The 20,121-nt window shown below is 44.3% G+C and overlaps 2 protein-coding genes across 2 annotated transcripts in view; one reads left to right on the top strand and one right to left on the bottom strand.

Annotated features, from left to right (window-relative positions):
* The window catches only part of ttll5 (tubulin tyrosine ligase-like family, member 5), a gene marked incomplete at its 5' end in the record, with an annotated part of 51,414 nt that extends 44,671 nt beyond the window's left edge, over window positions 1-6,743 (top strand). Inside the window, 2 exons of the mRNA XM_083892537.1 lie at window positions 2,774-2,856; window positions 6,628-6,743. Coding sequence (XP_083748663.1) covers window positions 2,774-2,856; window positions 6,628-6,680 — 136 coding nt within the window. The 3' untranslated portion in view covers window positions 6,681-6,743. The remainder of the gene's footprint in view (window positions 1-2,773; window positions 2,857-6,627) is intronic.
* Window positions 6,744-8,220: 1,477 nt separating this feature from the next.
* On the bottom strand, window positions 8,221-19,944 carry tgfb3 (transforming growth factor, beta 3). The gene is made up of 7 exons (XM_083891849.1): window positions 19,226-19,944; window positions 14,897-15,060; window positions 12,782-12,911; window positions 12,546-12,653; window positions 10,822-10,972; window positions 9,191-9,344; window positions 8,221-9,086 (listed from the first exon to the last, which is right to left on the bottom strand). Exons 1-7 carry the CDS (start codon window positions 19,569-19,571, stop codon window positions 8,928-8,930), a joined length of 1,212 nt encoding a protein of 403 aa, XP_083747975.1. The 5' UTR covers window positions 19,572-19,944; the 3' UTR covers window positions 8,221-8,927.
* Between the last annotated feature and the right edge of the window lie 177 nt (window positions 19,945-20,121).

Raw genomic sequence — 20,121 nt, 5'->3', positions numbered from 1 at the left:
ATAGAATCACTGTGTTCAAACAGTTCAAGGTTACCCAGCCACTCAGACACCTCCCTCTCTCACCAGCTGAGCGAGAAAGTTGTTGCTTGGCAGAAATTTGCCAGCGTTGCATTTAGAGCTGCAACTAACGACAATTTCTCGATTAATCGTTTGGTCGTTGATCCGTGTTTGTCAAACCATGTCTTGTTTTTGTCCACAAACCAAAATGATTCATGATTTCTTTGTGATGTGGAGCAAAGAAACGATGGAAATATTCACATTTAAGTAGCTGAAACGATCGGAAAACCTTGTTTTAATCATGAAAAAAGCTTCAAGCCGATTAACCGATTATCAAAATAGTTGCCGATTGATTAATAATTGATTCATGGATTAATTGTAGAGCTGCAACTAACACTTATTTTCATAATGGATTAATCTGTTGATTTTATTTTCTCGATTAAACGTTTGGTCCATAAAATGTCAGAAAATAAAAAAAAGCGTTGATCAGCGTTTGTCAAACCTGGAAATGACGACGTACTCGAACATCTCGTTTTTGTCCACAAACCAAAATGATTCAGTTTTAATGATTTCTTTGTGACGTGGAGCAAAGAAACTGAGGAAATAGTCACATTTAATTCATTTCATACGATTCATTTCGTAATGGATTAATTGTTTCAGCTCTAATTCCACGGAATTACAAACGCTGCAATTACATTGTTCTGTGCTCAAATTTGTAGATATTTACATAGATATTTAACCCGAATGGTTCAAGCCCTAACATCCAATTAGCTTTGGCTTGAAAGTGCTGACTCAAGAGGCCGCATGTCGTTTTATTTTAAGATGATTTTAGACCTTGGCAGCGTTTCTAAGTGACTGTGCCTTTTGTTTTTTTGGGGCTGGATGAACACATGCTTTGGGAGAGGGCAGAGCTCTCCGGTACTATCAAAATGCCACAGCTGCCACAGTGCGAGGGGCGGGGGGGGGTTATGACTTTGTGGTATGACTTCAGTGACGGCTTTGAAAGGAGCAATTTGTAACACAAATAAATGAGGCTGTTTTTGAGGGGTGTTTTGTTTGCGAGTTTCGGACGATGTAACTACGGAAACTGTCGCGTGGCCTCAGTCAGGCAACTTTTAGATTCACTTCTCACCTCCAGTGTTCCTGGCTGCTCACGCTCACTCACGCTGTTGACAAAGAGCGTGATGTGAAGACCCCAGAGGTCAAGTTCCCCCCCCCCCCCTTCCTTCTCAATATGAAAGGGGTTACTTCCTGTCGAGGTGTGCCACGCTTTAAGTGGCCCAGTTTTTATTTGTGGTTGTGTAATGGTATGAAAGAACAACTGTGCAGCCCCTTACAAGGAGGCAGTGTGTACCCTCATTACCGCGTTAATGCTCCTTTGGCAAGTCGGGCTGTTATTGGAGGGAGGTTAATGCCAGCTAAGCTTTATTTATTGTTCCGTCTAAAAATGCTTAACAGATTAAATGTATAAAGTTACAGACCTGTGTGCTCCTACATTACACTCCTAATGATTTTTCTCTGTCAAAACACTGTTTGTGTTTGCTAATTACGCTAAAAATCGCCTCTGCAATCTCTGATCTCCAGACTTCTGTACACTCTTAGAAATAAAAGTGCTAAGTAGAACCATATAAGGAGGAGAACCCTTTTTGGCTCCAGGTAGAACCTTTTTATAAAGGTTCCACCTGGAACCCTTTTGGAGGTTTCCACCAAGAACCCTTTTAAAACCCTTTATTCAGGAAAGGGTTCCCTGGATCAAAATGGTTCTTACTGGAACCATTAGTGTTTCCAAGAACCCATGAAAACCCCTTTCTTGGGAAAAGGGTTTTTCAGAAGCAAATGGTTCCAGGTACAACCTCAGCCATTGGAGAGGGACCCTTTTGGAACCCTTATTTCTAAAAGTGGTATACACTACCGTTCAAAAGTTTGGGGTCACCTATACAATTTCTTTGTGTTTTCCATTAAAAGTCACACTTTTATTCATCAAGAGTTGCAAAATGAATAGAAAATAATGATTTCATATTCAAAATAGTAATTTTCGTCCAAGCTAGCAAAACCGTTTTCAGCTGTGCTAACATGATTGCACAAGGGTTTTCAAGGGTTTTCTAATCATCCAATAGCCTTCTAACACGATTAGCAAACACAATGTACTATTAGAACACTGGAGAGATGGTTGTTTTGGTGTCGGTGAAGAGGCTAACGGGGTTAGCCGAGGCTCCGGTTAGCATGTAACCCCTAACCCCTACACTTATGTACATATTCCATTAAAAAACAGACGTTTGCAGCTAGAATAGTCGTTTACCACATTAACAATGTATAGATTGTATTTCTGATTAATACAATGTTATATTCATTGAAAAAAAGTGCTTTTCCTGACCCCAAACTTTTGAATGCAAGCGTACTGTTTGTGCCATTTCTGCCTGTTCCAGATCATCAGTAATAATCACATCACCGAGGACAAGGAGCAGGAATGTGCCTCCTCCTCCTCCTGGTCGTCACAATAGCTCACGAGAGAAGCTCTCTGTAAACACTTAACCCCCACTGGGCTCCACTGACTCGGCGACTCATCATCACACAGGATGCTAACACACGCACAAGCACAAAACAATCACCACAATGTCAAAAAGAATCATCTTTATAGATTTGTCAGGGCTTCTTTTTGCTCCAAGTAGAAATCCAGTGACAAGAGCTCGGTCCAGGACTGTGGAGATTATTCTCTGTCTTTTTCACTTGGGGTTTTCTTTCACTTGACGCTCACTCTTGTGTCTGATTAACGCAGGCAGATGTCCTCGGAGAGTTCAGCCGGTGGAGCCGTGACCGGCAGCCAGCATATGGTGTACGAGGCCATCTGCAGTAAAACAGGTGGGTCCCCACGCTGCGGTTGTTTCACACAAAAGTGCTAAAGTGCGTTATCGCACACGTTTTGGTGCTGTCGTTTGCAATCGGAGGGTAATTACTGTACGCCGTCTCTATGCCAGTGTCAGTGATTACAGCCAGGCATAGTGGACATTCCCCATGGAGGACTGATAAACGCCACTGGATATTTTTACCCCAGCTCACTGAGCTGCTCGCTCACTGCTGTGCTGAGTCTACACTACTGTTCAAAAGTTTGGGGTCACTTATTATCAAATGTCCTTATTTTTTAAGGAAAAACACTTTTTTTTAATGAATATAACAATAAATGAATCAGAAATATACTCTATACATTGTTAATGTGGTAAACAACTATTCTAGCTGCAAACGTGTATATAGGCCCATTTCCAGTGTTCTAATGGTGTTTGCTAATCGCGTTAGAAGACTATTGGATGATGAGAAAACCCTTAAAAATAATGATTTTTAAATACAAATCATTATTTATAATCTTGTCAATGTCTTGACTAAATTTTCTATTCATTTTTCAACTCTTTTGGTGAATAAAAGTGTGACTTTTAATGGAAAACACCAAAAAATTGGATAGGTGACCCCACACTTTTGAACCGTAGTGTAGATTTGCACATAGTAAGATAACTTTATTGTCAAAATAACAATCATAAAATCACGTTTTATTGGTTATGCTACACTGAGTTGTGCTGTGTGACCTCTTTAGAGTTCAAAGTTGGAAACTTTACATGGGAATTTATGGGAATAAAAGCCAATAATCTTGGCTAAAACACAGTCACAGGCACAATGAGTTCTAGTATTCTGACTAAAGTTATTTTTTCTTGAGCCCACAACACAAATAAAAGACTACTGAAGCCACACATCTGCTTTATTTTTAAATTTTTTTAATCAGACTTTCTTAGACGGGAGGGGAGTTTTGAAGGATTGAAATATTCCCGTCAACACAAGTTCTTTTTCTTTTCTTTTATTGTATCCTTTTGCAACGTCTACAGTTAATTCTCATAAATTCCCATAAATACCCATTAATTCCCATAATTCCCATGGAGTGTTTCCAAAATGTTATTTATGGAAAGTTTCTGGAAATTGACTGGGAATTTTCCTCCCCTTTGCAGCCTTAACGGTCATAAACACTTCCTAGTGTAGAGAAACATGCTGTTTCATGTTTGTCCTCCTAACACAGCTCAGTTCAGATTACATCCAAAAGGATAAAAGAGGTATTATAACAATAACAATAATAATAATAATAATAATAGTGATAATATCTCTCTTTTGTAATGAGATCCAGTGATGGGGGGGGGGGACATAATGGTCCAGTCCTTCACCGTGTGTCCATGTCCTCTTGTGCAGCAGGAGTCGCAGCGAGAGAATGAAAAACGTAGCTGTGGAATATTCACTCACTGTCACTCTGCCCTGTTTCCACAGCGTTTTTTCCATCCTGAGAAAAGTGTCCGGCTTATTGCGCTCACAGTGATATTATGGACACATCTGTTTGTCTGATCAAGGGCAACTGGTAGAATCGGTCATACAGTCAGAACTACACATCAGCATGTTGGAAACATTCAGTAGCTGTGTTAAAAATGTGTGTGTTTGTGTGAGACACGCTTTTTTTTTTTTTTTTTCGCTTTTAAAAAAACGATGGAGGCTGTCAGAAGTGAACAAACATCTTACAAACTCATCAATTACTGTAATAGGATCCGCTGGGAGCAGCTTCTGAATTTCATGAATGCATTTTTTCCATCGTTCAGGGAGAGGACGGAGGGAGGGAGGGAGTGAGGGAGGGAGGGAGAAAGGGGGGTTAGAACGAGAGAGAGATGTCTCACTCGGCTTTCAAAAAAAAGGACCAAAAAACGAGTCAGCAAGGCAGGTTTAACCATGCATTTGGAAAGTAACACAGAGACTCTGTGTGTGTGTGTGTGTGTGTGTGTGTTATTAGAAGGTGGGGTGGGTGGGGGGGTTCGCAGAGCCCTTTGTGGGGGCCCCAGGAGTGTGTCTCAGGGTCCTTGTGGCTGTCCACCTTTGTAGGGTTGCATGACTGAGCGGCCCTGATCGACTCTGACAGGGGGGGTTTGAGCGTGTCCAAGTGGAGAGCGCACTCTATGATCAGCTGTCATGCGTCATAAATCACGCGCTCCCTTTATCTCTCTTTGTGCACTCTCTTCTTAATCTCTTCCACTCTTTCGCTTGCACGACTCTCCCTTTATCCTCTGGAAAAAAAAACCTGCCTTCTCGGCGTTTCATTTTTGAGTAGCACCTACATATATTAGACTTTCATTAGTTCAATCACGTTTTAACAATCCCTGCTTTTAAATTTGGGGATTATTTGGGCATAATCCCGCTGCATAGATCAGGGAGGAAAGGTCACTACTAGGACGTTCAGATTTCTTTATTATAATAATAATAAAGACAGATTTTGTAGCATTGGTGCAAATTAGCCAAAATCGCCAATTAGTGAACGTGCAATCCAAGATGGCGGCTTCCCTGTTCAATTTAGAGCATAGGTTCAACTCGATTTTTTAACCATCCTGACCTAAGGAACGTGTGTACCAAGTTTTGTGCATGTACGTTAAAGCTGACGTTCTGGCCAACCTCTTTTGTTGGGCGGAGCAGTTATTTGCCCCTCCCACTTCCAATTTGCCACGCTTTTTTACCCGAACGACTTTCACAGGCAATCGTTCACTAGGTCTGATGCAGTTGCAAAAATCTATGGGCATGGGAAAGGCCTCAAAAACACGATTAATACGACAAATGCTCGGACGAATTCGCTCATTTCAAGTAGGGTGCAAACCAAATGGATGCCAAAATTCCAAATTCCAAATGGCTGACTTCCTGTTGACTTGAAGCCATGGTTACGGTCGGCTTTTTTGCACGTCTTGGTCTCGAACATCTTTCCCCCAAGTTTGGGAAAATTCGGTGAAACTCAAATTGGCCTATATTTTCACTTTAGGGGATGGATGGATCCGTTCTCGGGCCCTAATAATGTATATATTAGGGCTGAGGCGCATGAACCACATCGACAATAAATCATCAAATAACCAAATATTGTGTTTGAGATTGAGGCAAAGTACAAAGTACTGAAAAAGTACAAGTATATATACAATATATAAGTTTTTGCTCATTCACCTGATTGTATGAATTGTTGTTTTTCCCATTACCCCAGAATGAGCATTTAATAATAATAACATCAGGACAGGACCAGGGTCAGCTCTACAGAGGCCGCCATCTTGGACCAACCATTTTTTACAGTAGCCCACAATGGACTAACTGAACGTCTTTTTTTGAGTTTTGCCATGCTAACTGAAAGCTAGGAATGAGGTGAGGGATATTCAGCTGATATTCGACGTGCAGCTTCACCGATAAATGTTGTAAGTATCTGAAAATCCAGGATATTTGAAGAATAAGGTGCAGTGCTATCCCTTTATCTTTGTTTTGCTGAACTATGGGAAGTAGGTTTTTTTTCCCTCCTCCATGTCATCAGATTGAACGTTTTGAGAAATGTTTCCAGCTCAGTCAGCGTCTAAAATAAACGTGCAGTGTGCAGAAGTGGGAGTGGGGAGGAGGAGGGGGGGGGAATGAAAGGGAATACTGTTCAGGAGCACAAACACGGGCAGCGCTCACTGTACGCGGAATGTCTTTTCTACCTGACGCCTGGCTGCGTGCCAGTCGATACGACGACGAGGCTGCGAACGAATAAGACGCGGCTCTTTCAAGGTTTGACATAACTCGACTAATCTGCTGCTCTTGCTCTTCTTCCAGGTCTCTCCGTGTACCGTAAGCTCTTCCAGGGCCAGGAGTCCGGCCGCAGATGACACGAAGGCCACCAGAGGCACGTCCGGCCGTCGCTCTGCCGGCCCGACAGGTGTCTCTGCATGTAACCTCATCCTCTCAGAGGGTCGTTGTCGTATTCTGGGACAACGGTCACACAGGATGAAAAGCATGTGCTTCAGGGTCCTCTTCATTTCCTCAGTGATACGGAGACGCAGACAGACAGTGTGCCAGGGCCAGGAATTCCCTGCTTTGACATCACATGGTCTAACCTTTCCGTGCTGCAGTATTGTCGTCACTGACAGATAGAGATGGTTCTCCAAGCACCTCCGCTGGTATTTTAACATCAGGATTCAACATTGCTCGTGCACAGCGAGCCGTGGATATTATTTGTTCTTCCTGAAATGTTATTTCTGACAGTTGAGATGGATGTTTTTCAGAGCTCCGGTCACGTGTGTGGTTTCAGGGTTTGCCACGTCAGACTCCATGGCCGCTGTCTAAGGTTGTGTTATACTGAGTAACCTATTGCGTTATTGCATCAGTGTGTATTTATTTATTCTACACAGCCGTTCCTGTAGCTCAGATCGAAGGGTTAACGCTGAACCACCAGCAGACCAACATTCTTCTTGTGGATATTTTCTTTCTCGGGACCATATCGTGAATTCACTCAGGGCACTTTAAAAAAAAAAGAATAATATGTGGATTCCTCAGAAATACTTGAATTTCACGCATGCATTTGTCTTATCAGGATATTTTTATATGTATTTATTGATGTTGTGGTGCACGCTGTATTTGCCAGAATCCACCACTAGGGTCCAAATCAGTGTGTGTGTATAATCTCCTGTGGTGATACAACATTGTTTACAGTTTTTGGTATTTTAAATCCGTTTAGAGCTGCAGCAGACGACTATTTTCGTAATCGATTAACCTGTCGATTATTTTCACGATTAATCGTTTGGTCCATAAAATGTCAGAAAAACGTTAAAAAAAATTTTTTTTAATATTGCCAAGAAAATCATACGTGGTATGTCATCCAAAAATTTGTCGTACAAAATTTGACAAAAAAGTCTAAATAAATTTGAAATCCAAAATTTGACAGAAAAGTCCAAAATTTGAAAAGTAATACCACGGTATGTCGTCCAAAATTCGACAAAAAAGTCAAAATACATTTTCTCGTCCAAAAATTTACAAAAAAGTCATGATTTCACGTTTAATGGTTCTTCTTCTTTGTTATGTGGAGCAAAGAAACAAAGGAAATATTTACATTTAAGAAGCTAAAACAATCAGAAATCGTGTTTTAATCATGAAAAAACCTGAATCGACGATCAAAATAGTTGACGATGAATGTAGTAATCGATTAATAATCGATGAATTGTTGCAGCTCTAAAGGTGCTCTATTGCTGCTGATTGTTTACAACACACATGCATGAAATGGAAGTGTAATATTGATGTTTTTTTAGAATCACGTCGTTTGCAGTTTGTAGCAGGAAAACTCGCTGAAAACACGCTGCTCGTGTCAGAAAATGTATTTGTCACAGATTTACTGTCTAAAATAAACAGGAAAAACATGGATCGATTCTATCCAACTGGTCATTTTTTTAATTAAAAAAAAAAGTGTTACCAAGAGTAATAAAGAAAACAACAACATTTACAGTTGGTGATCTAGTTAAGTGTTCACACATCGTCTCGTACAACAGAAAGGCTTCACTTAAAAAAAAAAAAAAACAATCCCTGGAATCAGCGTCCTGTTGCATTACAGAGGTAAAACATAACCGTGGAAATACTATGAAATAAACGTCGGTTTCCAGCATCGTTTTCATTGAACAGCAAATAAAAAAAATCCTAAATAAACAGTGTCGGGAGCTGCGGTGTCAGTTTCCTGTGGTAAACACAGATCTTCGATTACGCTGAGTTCAAGTCTGCGTCCTCAGTCAATGATTATTGGATATCCTCGCGGCGATGCAGTGGTCATTTTACCGCCCCCTCCTCCTTTGTTGAAAGGAAACACTGAGGTAAAGGCTGTTCGAAAATGCTGAAATATGGAGAAAAAAAGACGAGGAAACACTGATATCTGAAGGGTTCTTTTGCGAGCGCTGTTAGTAAAAAGTGGTGCTTGACGAGTCTAAATGCTGCCAGTGGTAGAGAGCTCGGACAAAGGCTGAAGCAGAGGGAAAGAGGCACTCGTGGAGGACAAAAACTGGCCCTCGTCATCATCACACGTGCTCCTGAGTCGTACTGGGTACCGTCAAAAACCGTCTCTCTCTCTTGTCGAGCTCCGCCGTGTTTTTTGTTTAGCTGCACTTGCAGGACTTGACGACCATGTTGGAGAGCTGCTCGACTTTGGGGGAGCGGCCCACGTAGTAGAGGATGGTGAGCGGCTCCAGGTCCTGAGGAACGCAGCAGGGCGAGGCCGAGGCTTCTGGGTTCAGCGTGTTGTAGAGGCTCAGCAGCTGGAACGCAAGGACACAACGGTGGATCAGCCCCAAAAAACACCAGTCTGCAGCGACTCAAACGACGCTGTGTGTGTGTGTGAATGTGTTGTGGCTTGACTCACCGAGCTGTGGGTGGTGTCTGCGCTGCGTAGGTAAGGACACGGACCGGAGCAGAAGTTAGCGTAGTAGCCTTCAGGCTGATGGATCCACCGCCACCCGAGATCCTGGCGGAAGTTAATGTATAGCGCTCGCACGCAGCAGTTCTCCTCGTAATTGCTGCAGAGGTGAAGACAGAGAAGCTATCAGTGAAGCTATCACACACTATTTTAAGAGTTGTATACACATTCCTGCCTATGGCCTCCCAACAAGCAGAGAGTTCAGAAAATTCCACTCCTAGGTGTGCCCTTATTTTCCCTCTTGGAGTCGGGCCCAAGCGTCTTCTGCCAACCTGACGTCGGAAATCCAGAGCTGCGGCGGCGTGCAGCGTGCTAACAGGAGATTGTTGGCAACAACGGGGACGGATCCCAACGTGTATCGGCTTATACCCGCGTCATGCTCATCATCGCTGTGATTAACAAGCTTTTTCTGTTACTCTGTGCCCCAAAGAGTGTGAGAAATGACAGGTTTGATATTTCCATTTTATGTTTTCCCTGGGTGGTAAAACAATATACGGTTAACCCTAAAATAGCTGCCATGCTATTATTTGCATTAGCCAATAAAGCCATTGTCAAAGAAGTTCACAGAATGCTAATGAAGGCTATCAGGCTAGCAGTATTAAGATCTCGTGTCACCTGTCAAACTTTCCCACGCTGCACAAAGAAGGTGATTTGTTTTGTGTAACGAGACTAGAGCTGAAACGATTAATCGATTATTAATCAATTATTAAAATAACCGTCTACTATTTTGATAATCGATTAATTGGTTTGTGAATGTTTTCTTGGTTTCTTTGCTCCACATAACAAAGAAATCATTAAAAACTGAATCATTTTGGTTTGCGGACAAAACAAGACGTTCGAGAACAGTCATTTCCAGGTTTGACCAACCGATTAATCGAGAAAATAACCGATTACGAAATTAATCGTGAGTTGCAGCTCTAATCGAGACAGGTAACGTGCGTGGCGACCGAAAACAGGTTAGCATGTGGCCGAAAACAGGTTCGTGTGGGGCCGAAAACAGGTTAGCTTGCGTTTGAAAACAGGTTAGCGTGGGGCAGAAAGCAGGTTAGTGTGCGACTGAAAATACCGAGTACCTAGTGCGACTCGAGAACATCGTCATTTCCAGGCCGTTTGACCAACCGATTAATCGAGAAAATAATCATGAGATTAATCGATTACGAAAATAATCGTTAGTTGCAGCTCTAATCGAGACAGGAAGAGAGGCAACGGCAACTCCGAACACAGGTTAACGAGCGACCGAAAATAGGTTAGGGTGCAACGGAAAACAGGTTAGCGCGCTAGGGAAAACAGGTTATCGTGTGACCGAAAAAAAAGGTTAGCGTGCGACCGAAGACAGGTTAGTGCGCGACTGAAAACAAACAGGTTAGCGCCCGACTGAAAACACCAAGAAGCCTTAACGAAAAAGTGAATTCTAGTGCTCAAAAAAACATTGTTCACCAGTTTGATGCTAGCAAACTGTAGCACCTCTTGCCCTCGCCTGTCGTGTATACACACAGATACTCCCTTAGTCAGGTCTGATAGTATTGCTTGACAAAGCCCATTTTCAGATAAAGAACATTCGAGGACGTGTGCCTTACTTGAAGCAGTAATTGGTGTCCAGTGCCCGCTTGCGTCGCCGTGACGACGACTGGGCGTCCAGTCTGTGGGGAGGCAGCATCATGAGGATGAGGTGCGGGTAGGGAAGCTCCTTTTGTTTGGATTTTTTCTCCTCGTACTCTGGCTCCATACCTGCAGTCAACATCCAAAACATGGTTGTTTTTAAAGACTGCGTCTTCACTGTAATTAGCACACACATTGTTGAGGACACACATGTCATCTCTGGGCCAGGCTTTGTTCACTTCTGGCCCACTTTTCCTTCCCCTTTTTCCTTATTTAACACCAGTTCCTCTCTTATTCCCTTCTTTCCTCTGTTTTTTCCCCCCTGGGCCTGCGTCTGCTCATCCAATCTACCCCTGATAGCTTAAGCAGCGTATATCTCAGGAGAGAGAGAGACGCTGCTGGTGAATATGTACGCCCCTCTTTAATTCCGGGGCCAAACGTCTGAGCACCCGTGGCAGCACATTCCTTGTGGCCAAGCCAGTCTGGAGTGTTCCCAGGACCGAGGGCCCCGGGGCTCCGGTGCTAAGTGAGATACCAGAACAATTGTATTCCCATGCTCCGTGTGTCTCAGCAAAGAAATCCCACTTTCTTAAGCGAGAAAGACATGAAAGAGTATCGCTAACCCAAGCTAATGACGGGATCAGACCCCTTTTTTTTAGACCAGTGTAGTTGCTGTTTGAAATTCTCCGTCTATATCGGCGACCTACTCGTATTCAGAGAAGTCACCTCAGGTAAGGCAGTGAAATAAAAAAGGCCAAACTGCATCACCAGATGAAGCGCCTTACAGACAGACCATAATAAACTTCAAAAGGAAAAAACCGTAATGACCATTTCAACCATTTTTGAAAATGTAATTACATGTGGACATACCCATCTGGAACCATCTGGAGTAAAATCAACCAGATTAAACAAAGAAAGAAAATTGATACCACGCTCACGTCTGTGTGCTATAGTGCGAAGTTTACGATTTATGAAAGCAGCTATCTAACTAGCTAGCTAGCGGCTATTTGCAGAAGCACGCGGCAAATAGCGGCTAGCTTGCTCTGCTACATCTGGGTAGTTTTGTCAGTGTTTTGGACGTGAATACCCTGGACTTGTCAGATTTCAATCACATTCGTGATATATCGCTTACGAGGACGGAGGAAAAACCGCCGTTGACGGAAAAACAAACACAGCCAACGCAACAGGCAACGCAACAGCTGGATCAGCCGGGATTTTTCCTGAATGAAAATAGTAGCACGCTCCACCGGTAGAATTGTCAACATGTGACGTATGTTAGCACGTTCGTTACGTTCACTTCGCTAATTTGCGTGTAGTGGTGTCCCAATACCACTTCCCTCAATGAGGGGAATTTACGGTTGAGGGCACTCAAAACCAAGGGGAATTTGGACAAGAAATCCCGCCAAATTCACACCACAAAACGTATCTTTTAATCCATATTAAAACAAAATGTATATTTAAGTTTCATTTAGAAAACATCAAAATGAGGAATGGAATATTTGGCACAAGTATTTATTGTGCGTATTTGGACGTTCTGCAGCCACCATCAAGCACAAACGCACAGGGGGAACCAAAACGAGACAATTCCTATGATCACACACGTTTACTGTTTGTTTTGATTTAGAGACCCCCTAGTGGCAGAAATGGCATACTGTACTTAATAATACAGTATAATACCCTGTCAAATGCCTCTTCTTCTCACCTTTGAACTTGACCTCCAGCACTTCGTTGGTGTTCTCGATAATGTCACCGTTGGGCCTGAACGTATGACAGGGGCAGTGCACGCTGATCTCCAGGCCAAGATTGGTCTCTGAGGAGGAACAAGAGAAGACGGAAGATGTAATGAGCTGACATTTTTTCCCTCGGGGGGGGGGGGGGTGAAAGAAAAGAATGAAGGTATATGTGATACAAAGGAAAATGTGAGGTGTCCCCACTCACGCCGGTACATTAGCCACTCCCTCACTGTCTCTGTGACATCAAAGGAGACCCACTCAGGCGTTCCCTTGGTCAGGACATTCTTGCCCCCAATGTAGCGCTGTTTGGCTTTGGGGTCGTCTTTCTGGAGGATCTGCGAGGGGAAAAAGACGAAAATGTGACCCAGCTGCGTAAACTCCTTTTGTGCGCACACAAACACACACTGACACACACACACACACACATAGAGAACCAGAGCTGTCTGTTTGAGCCAGACTCTCCAGGACGCCTTGGGCCAAATGTCTACTCTTCATGGAAAAAGTGACTCCCTGTGTTGATATCCCCCCATTTTGCAAGTTAATGCCTGCGTGTAACCGTGCTGCCAATGAGAACCTGGCTGTCCTTTCACGTCGGCAGTTCAAAACTCTGGAGTGGAGTCGGGTCTCCGAGAGACGCCGTGTCACAAAGTTCAGAGAGCGTGCAGACTCCAGGTATTCTCGTCCCTGACTGTCGTTGCGTTGAAAGCCCAGACGTACGTACTTATGTACATGTGCAACGATGGAAATAATAAATAAATAAAAATCACTTTTCCTCCCTGTTTTCCACTAATAACACCACAAATATTGATAAGGGTGCCATAATAATCCGTTCTATTGGGGTACCAAGCATAGTAGTCCAGCACCTAAAGGGTTAGGGTTAGGGTTGGAGTTAAGAGTACGGCTTAACACGCTGCTTAGTGTTAAGCCTTATGCTTATTGATATATTGATAAGGGTGCCATAATAATCCGTTCTGTCCAGGGTACCAAGCACAGTAGTCCAGCCTCTAAAGGATTAGGGTTGGTGTTAAAAAACGGTTTATCACGCTGCTTAGTGTTAAGCCATATTCTTATTGATATATTGATGAGGGTGCCATAAAAATCTGTTCTGTCTGGGTTACCAAGCACAGTCCCCAAAGGATTAGGGTTGGGGTTGGGTTTAGGTTTAAACGTATGGCTTAACACGCCGCTTAGTGTTAAGCCGTATGCTTATTGATACATTGATAAGGGTGCCATAATAATCCATTCTCTCGGGGGTACCAAGCACATTGGTCCAGCTCCTAAAGGATTAGGGTTAGGGTTGGGGTTAGGGTTAAGTGTATGGCTTAACACACTGCTTAGTTTTAAGCCATACGCTTATTGATAAATTGATAAGGGTGCAATAATTATCTGTTCTGTCTGGGTTACCAAGCACAGCCCCTAAAGGATTAGGGTTAGGTTTAGGGTTAAGCGTATGGCTTAACACGCTGCTGTCCGCTGATTGGTTGAAAGAGAGCCTAAAAATGTTGCTGCATCCTTCTCTCGAACAAAGATTGTCTTCATCTTGCTGTAAACGGCCCCCCATGCCAAGAAAGAAAGAACACAAAATGCTGGATTTCCATCCTTTTGTTTGTTTACTGCGTTGCGTTCATCTTCCATGTCGCCGTCGAGTCGCCCGCACACAGATCGGGGGATCGTGTACTGCATCGTAGCACCATGGTGGAAATGAGGCAGAACGGTGTCGTTTAGACATTCCTATGCATTACTGCTGTGGATAACCAGGTTCTTGAATCTAATCTGAACTTCCTGTGGGGAAAGAGGGGCCCAGATGACTGGCAGCCCTCTGCCAATCAGCTCCAGCACCAACCCCCAGCTCAAGTGTTGGTGTGAGCAAGCAAGAGGCTCCATTTACTCCCCCCGCCCCCCCAGTGACTGGGGTGACTCTGCCTCGATCTCCTCTCAGGGCCCTGGAAACAATCTGCAGGCCTGACAATCTGCGTTCAGCGCTGGCCAGAGCTTTGCCTCTGAGGGCGGGGTATGCAGCATGCAGTATGCAGTCCGGAGACACTTGTCTCCCCTGGCAGGAAACGGTGGAACCCGATCATCACTCTTAAAGTCTCTCGCGGTGATTAATGAGGAGCTTTCAGACGCGATAAACGCACAAATGAAGATCTATGTACGAAAGCCCTCGTTGAACTAACAAAGACGGACAATGGCTAGGAATCTAGGGTGACTTAAAGATGGCTGTGTGAGATTTGTCCTCATGTAGAATCCATTTGACACATGATCAGTGCAGGGAGTTGAAGACCCCTCAAATACAGTCAGCTCACACACACACACACACCTGGTAGAGCTCAATCCTCTGCTCGTTTTTCTTGGCGCCGTGGTTGGGGATCCGCAGCGCTCGAAACTCGGCCCGGAACAAGTTGGTGGAGTTCTTCTCCATGGCGGAGACGTTGAAGCGGAACACCTTGGAGGTGACGCTCTTCGGGCAGAAGGAGAGGTCGTCTGGAGGGGTAAAAAAAAAGTAAGACGGGATGAGTGAAAACGTCATTCAAGGGGAGCCGCAAACCATTTGCCTACGAGTTAGCGACAAGTTGATGTTGTGAAATGAAAACCAAATGTTCCATGTGTCGGTGGAGGAGCAGAGCAGGTGTTTCGAGGACTTGGACAGAAGCCAAAGTTTCCCCCCCCTGGGAGCGCGAGGTGGAATTGTGAAGACGGAACATTTACCTGAGAACCCCGCCGTAGCGATAGTGTTGACTTGTGTAACGCGCGGGTATGTGCGCGCGATAGCACACACTGACCTTTAGTGGATTCCACTCAACAAACGGCCGCATTGTGATTCTATCTGAAAAGCTTCCTGTTACACTGAAGCCCTTCCTCCTCTTTATGCCATAATACCATTGACCCGTTTATTGTTTCAAACAGGCCGAGTACATGCGAGCGCGGAGCAAAACAAGCACACAGCAAACTTTTTTTTTTTTACGAGCCTAATGGAAACAGTCATTTACAGCCAAGCCGTGGCTAATTTACTACCCCAAGCTTACGTTTTTATTACTCCGATTTTGCTCAGGGTTGAAAGGGGCAACGCACCTTTAGCTGATTTGCACCTCCAACGCTTTCGGGGGGACGAGTGGAAACATCTCCGTATATCTGTAATCCATTTGACCCATAATCCTATTTCATTGTCCTCCCATGCAGTCATTATTATCTGATGTTTCCACAAAAGTTTTCCCTATTTATAGGCGACCTTTTCAGGGCATGCATCAAATCAGATATGGGGTCCAGGGTTTTCCACACAATCTACAAGGAGGAAACCTCAGTAGCCTTCAATTACACCCCCCCACCCCCCATCCCCAAAAGGTGGAAAGCCCCACTTCGAGAGGAGATTTGAAATTCTAATCAAGTCTTCGGTTTCCTTTTTGGATGACCTCATTTTTCCCTCATTGCAAACGGTTTTTAGGTGGATTTCACATTATGGCTTATTTTTGCCAAGGGTTTAAATAAAAAAAAGGTAATTTGTTCCATGTTGGAGAGCGGAGGGGGGGTTGGTTGAGTAATTTAATTGGAAATACATTCACAAATTGCATGACCTCTTCCATCTTTTTGGGAGGATGCAGCTTTGAGGTGACACGACGTTGACCTGTGAGATGAAAAACTGATGATTTTTTACATCACGGACGACTATGTCGTTAAATAGTCTTGAAAGTCTATTTTTGGAAAAGCCTTTAACGTACTACGACTTGATTAATTGAGCTTCGAATCGGGAATTCTAGGTAAATCTACACCAGGGATGTTTGTTGAAGAGCTCTGCAGAAAATCCTTAAATAAACTTGAAAGAAATCCGCTGAGCTTCTGTCGTCTGAGCCTCTCCTGGCACAGAATCACCTCTTTTTGCCCCCTTTTTTTTTGCCCAGAGGGTTCGTCTGTGATGTCAGTCTCTCCAGAGCTGGAGGAGGTAAACAAAGGAAATAGGAAGCATACGGCGGCAGGTGCTCGCCAGCTGCGGAGATGTCAAGGTCTCTTAAAAGGACAACAGAACTTTCCTCATTGGAAAACTTTTTTCTTTCTTTTCTCTTTTTGAGTTCTCTGCCATTTGGGATTTGACTTATTGACATCATTCTCTCGTGGGAAATTCAGATTGTCTTTTTTTGATCACTCAAAGTGTAATTAATTGAATTATATTTGAATTCAAAGGTTGTTTTTGTACGGAGAGAATCCGATCTCTGATTGGAGAGGAGGAGGTTTTGTGTCTCTGGGAGCAGGCCACAGACCTCTGTCTCTGTTTGTTCAGATGACATCATCCTTCTACTATCCCATATATCAGATACGCTTGTGCTTACGCTTGTCCTCGTTTGAACGGATCCAAACGCTGACACAGTTACTGGCTCCGAGTTGGAATGAATCCGCACGATCGTTCTAATTTTACCCAACGAGAGTCACCGTTCACCGCGCCAAAGTTCATCCTCATCACTTGAGTTATGGCTCTACCTCGTGTGTCTTCGGCGCTGTTTTTTTGGCCCCGACGCAGACAAAATCCATCCTCCTGATGCAATAGAAATAATGGAAGATCTCGATCGCTGCCGTGACACCATCTCGACAAACGGGCTACTGCCTCGATTTTTTTGCGTGTCTTCCAAAGTAGTCTGGAACAAGTGGTTGCGTTCAAGTTTCTTTTTTGAAAGGGATAGTTCGGAATTTTGTGGAGTCGGTATGAGTGTTTCTAAAGGCCACATCATACTTCTCCGACTGCGTAATGCGTTATCCGACTGCGTCACCACGGAGACCCCCTCGAGCCTTTATACTTCTGATCGTGGACGGATACGCGCTGCAATTTCCCGCCCGATCAGTAGGGTTCGCTGCGCAAGGTTGTTGTGCTTTTGGCTACAGTGAGCAATGGCGTCCGAGAGAGAAAGACTGTTGTTGTTGAAACAGTGGCCGTTTCTCACTTTTATGTGTCACGGAACGCAGTTTTAGGATAATTTGAGGCGAGAAATTGGCCATTTAGAGTCCAAACATGTGCTGTGTGTGTTAAGATATGACGTATTTATAGTTTGGCAGCGACGTTGTCGGCGGTGATCAGCTCCGCCTCTGTGGACGCTCGGTGCGCACTGTGAGCCGGCACAGAGCAGCGTTGTCCTGAGGACCAATCGCAGCCCTTGCCGTCTCCGTTGTCCCTTGACGGAGTGACGGACACTTAAAAAATAATTTGCGCAGTCGGAGACGACGCAGAGGCTATCCGAGCTCTGCGTAACCTACGCAGAGCACTTTACGCAGGAGTATAAATTGGGCTTAATGCCATGATAACTTGTATCATTGACTTGCACTAGCCATAGCACCAGCGAACTCGGCAACTAGAAGAACTGAATGAAATTTCTTGAAAACGTCTCCGCCACACCGGCTGAGTTGGAAAATAGGTCTTATGTCCAAAATTCCGAACTATCCCTTTAACCGTGCATGGAGAAAGCAGAGCCCAAAAAACAGTTGCACCTTCCAGAAAACGGCGAATGTAAAAGTCATTATGTCCAGGCTTATGCATATGCTCTCTCTCATATTACATCATCGGCACCTTTGAGTTGATTTCCTTCATTTCAAAGTTGTTACTAAGCGAAGATGAGGTCTTGCGTTACCACCTACAGTACAGGTTCTACTGTATGAGACCCAGTGTGATGTGTGTCTCCCGGGCACCAGGCCATCGCTGATCCCACTCCTTAGACCTCTGTTTGTTTTGGTAGCTCCCTCCACCTCTGACCAGCGCATAAACCCCAAGCTGTGTATTTTGAATGTCAGAAGCACTTTTAGCGGGACCTGTGAAATGGATTCGATTCAGGACTTGTGCTGGAACGGTCTGCTCAGTGTCGCGGCGGCGGCGGCGGCGGGTGCAGCAACATAAACACCTGTTGATTTTCAAAAGATGGTAAAGCAAAAACCACTGACCATGAAACTCCACTTAGAAACTAGAACTTTCTCTGCGCTGCTCACTCAGCTTCTGTTTCACATTCTTGGAACAATCAATGGGCCATAGTTTATACAGGAAATACCAATAAGGATGAACAAGGGAATTAGATCAAAAACCCTGAGCTGCTCACTTTCTCTAGAACTATTAGGGAAATTGAGGTGAGCGAGAGAGTGGATGAAAAATATTGGGGAAACTCGGGGGCCAGAAAATGGAAATGAGGTATTGGAGTTGGCAATAAAGACTCGACTTAACTGCCTGAGAATTTTCCCCGCTCAGGAATGTGTCAGACTTCAGCTGGAGTTCCCATGGCTTTAGTGTGAGGTATGTATGAGGAATGGTGCTCATTCCAATTAGACTGTTTACTTTGCCCTCTGCTTTTCTTTTTTTTCGAGCGCGGCGCTCTGCTGCTCAGAGGCGCGTCCGTGCGTAAACGGCGCACTGACACGGATGAACTCAACGCCAGCTGGGGGAGAAGAAAAAAAAAACATGAGATCCGTGGTTTTTCCTGACAGTTACAGTCACCTGTAACGGTTTTGCTTCGTGGCAAGATAAAGGGTTTGGAGTTAGAAACAACAAACAACACTGGTGATGAAGACTTTGGATGGATGGAGCTTTTACGCACAGGCATAATCAATTAGGACAAAAGTTATTGGATTGGATGTGGATTGCGGATTGACTGAACAGACTATTGGATGAGTAAAGTTAACTTACTGTTCTCTGGTGGACCATTGATCATGTTGAACTTGTAAATCTCTTTGGCATAGTACTCAGTCTCCGTGTTATCCTGTCCACAACTCTGCTGCCTGTCCCTCCCCAGCTCCTCAATCAGCTCCTTGGTGCTGTTATAAAGCGCCAGAACCTGATACGGTACTTGACTTGGACCTGTTGTCTGAGGCGGACTGGTGAGCCGGAGCTTGCTCAGGATCTGTCCCCGCACCGCCTCCACCCTCTTCTTCTTGATGTGGTCAATATCCACGGTGGTGCAAGTGGACAGCGACAAAGTCATGGTCACCAAATTGGAGAGGAGGAAAAACAGAAGCGCTTTGCCCAGATTCATATTTCACACCCTTGTCAAAAAAAAAAAAAAAAAGACAAACAGAAACAAGATTTGAATAGAATCCACGTTCCTTCCTCTTCTCATTCAGGTCGTGAGTGAGTTCTGTTCCTGCAGGAATCCCATTTTCTCTCAGCGCTATGTCATCTTTGCGCAAATCCGTGCCATTTTGGAAATTAATCTCAACTCTTCAACAAAACTCCGAGTCCTACTGTTCATTACTCCCTGTCCTTCGCCTGCAGTTACAGTGCACCAGACTCTGTGTCGTGGATCACTTTCTCCATTGCACTGAGCTCTTTCCATCCACTTGCTGTTCTGGAGTCAGTGCGCCTGCCTCTCTCTCTCTCTCTTTCTCTATGCTCACACTCCCTCTCAGTCCAGCCTCAAACACACGGGCGCGCTTCACTCACACACACTCTTTATACTCTATACGAGCTGTGACGTTTCACTGAGGGAGGGGCAGCGGACAAAGAGTTCTGACCCATTCTGCCTCCAATAAGCCTTTGATTTGAACGGTGTCAACGCTGCGTTTGGATCACATTTGGCTATGTGC

Source organism: Microchirus variegatus, assembly GCF_963457635.1.
Source record: "Microchirus variegatus genome assembly, chromosome: 7".
NCBI lineage: Eukaryota > Metazoa > Chordata > Actinopteri > Pleuronectiformes > Soleidae > Microchirus > Microchirus variegatus.
The sequence above is the reverse complement of the archived record's forward strand: the minus strand, read 5'-3'. Positions and strand labels throughout refer to the sequence as shown.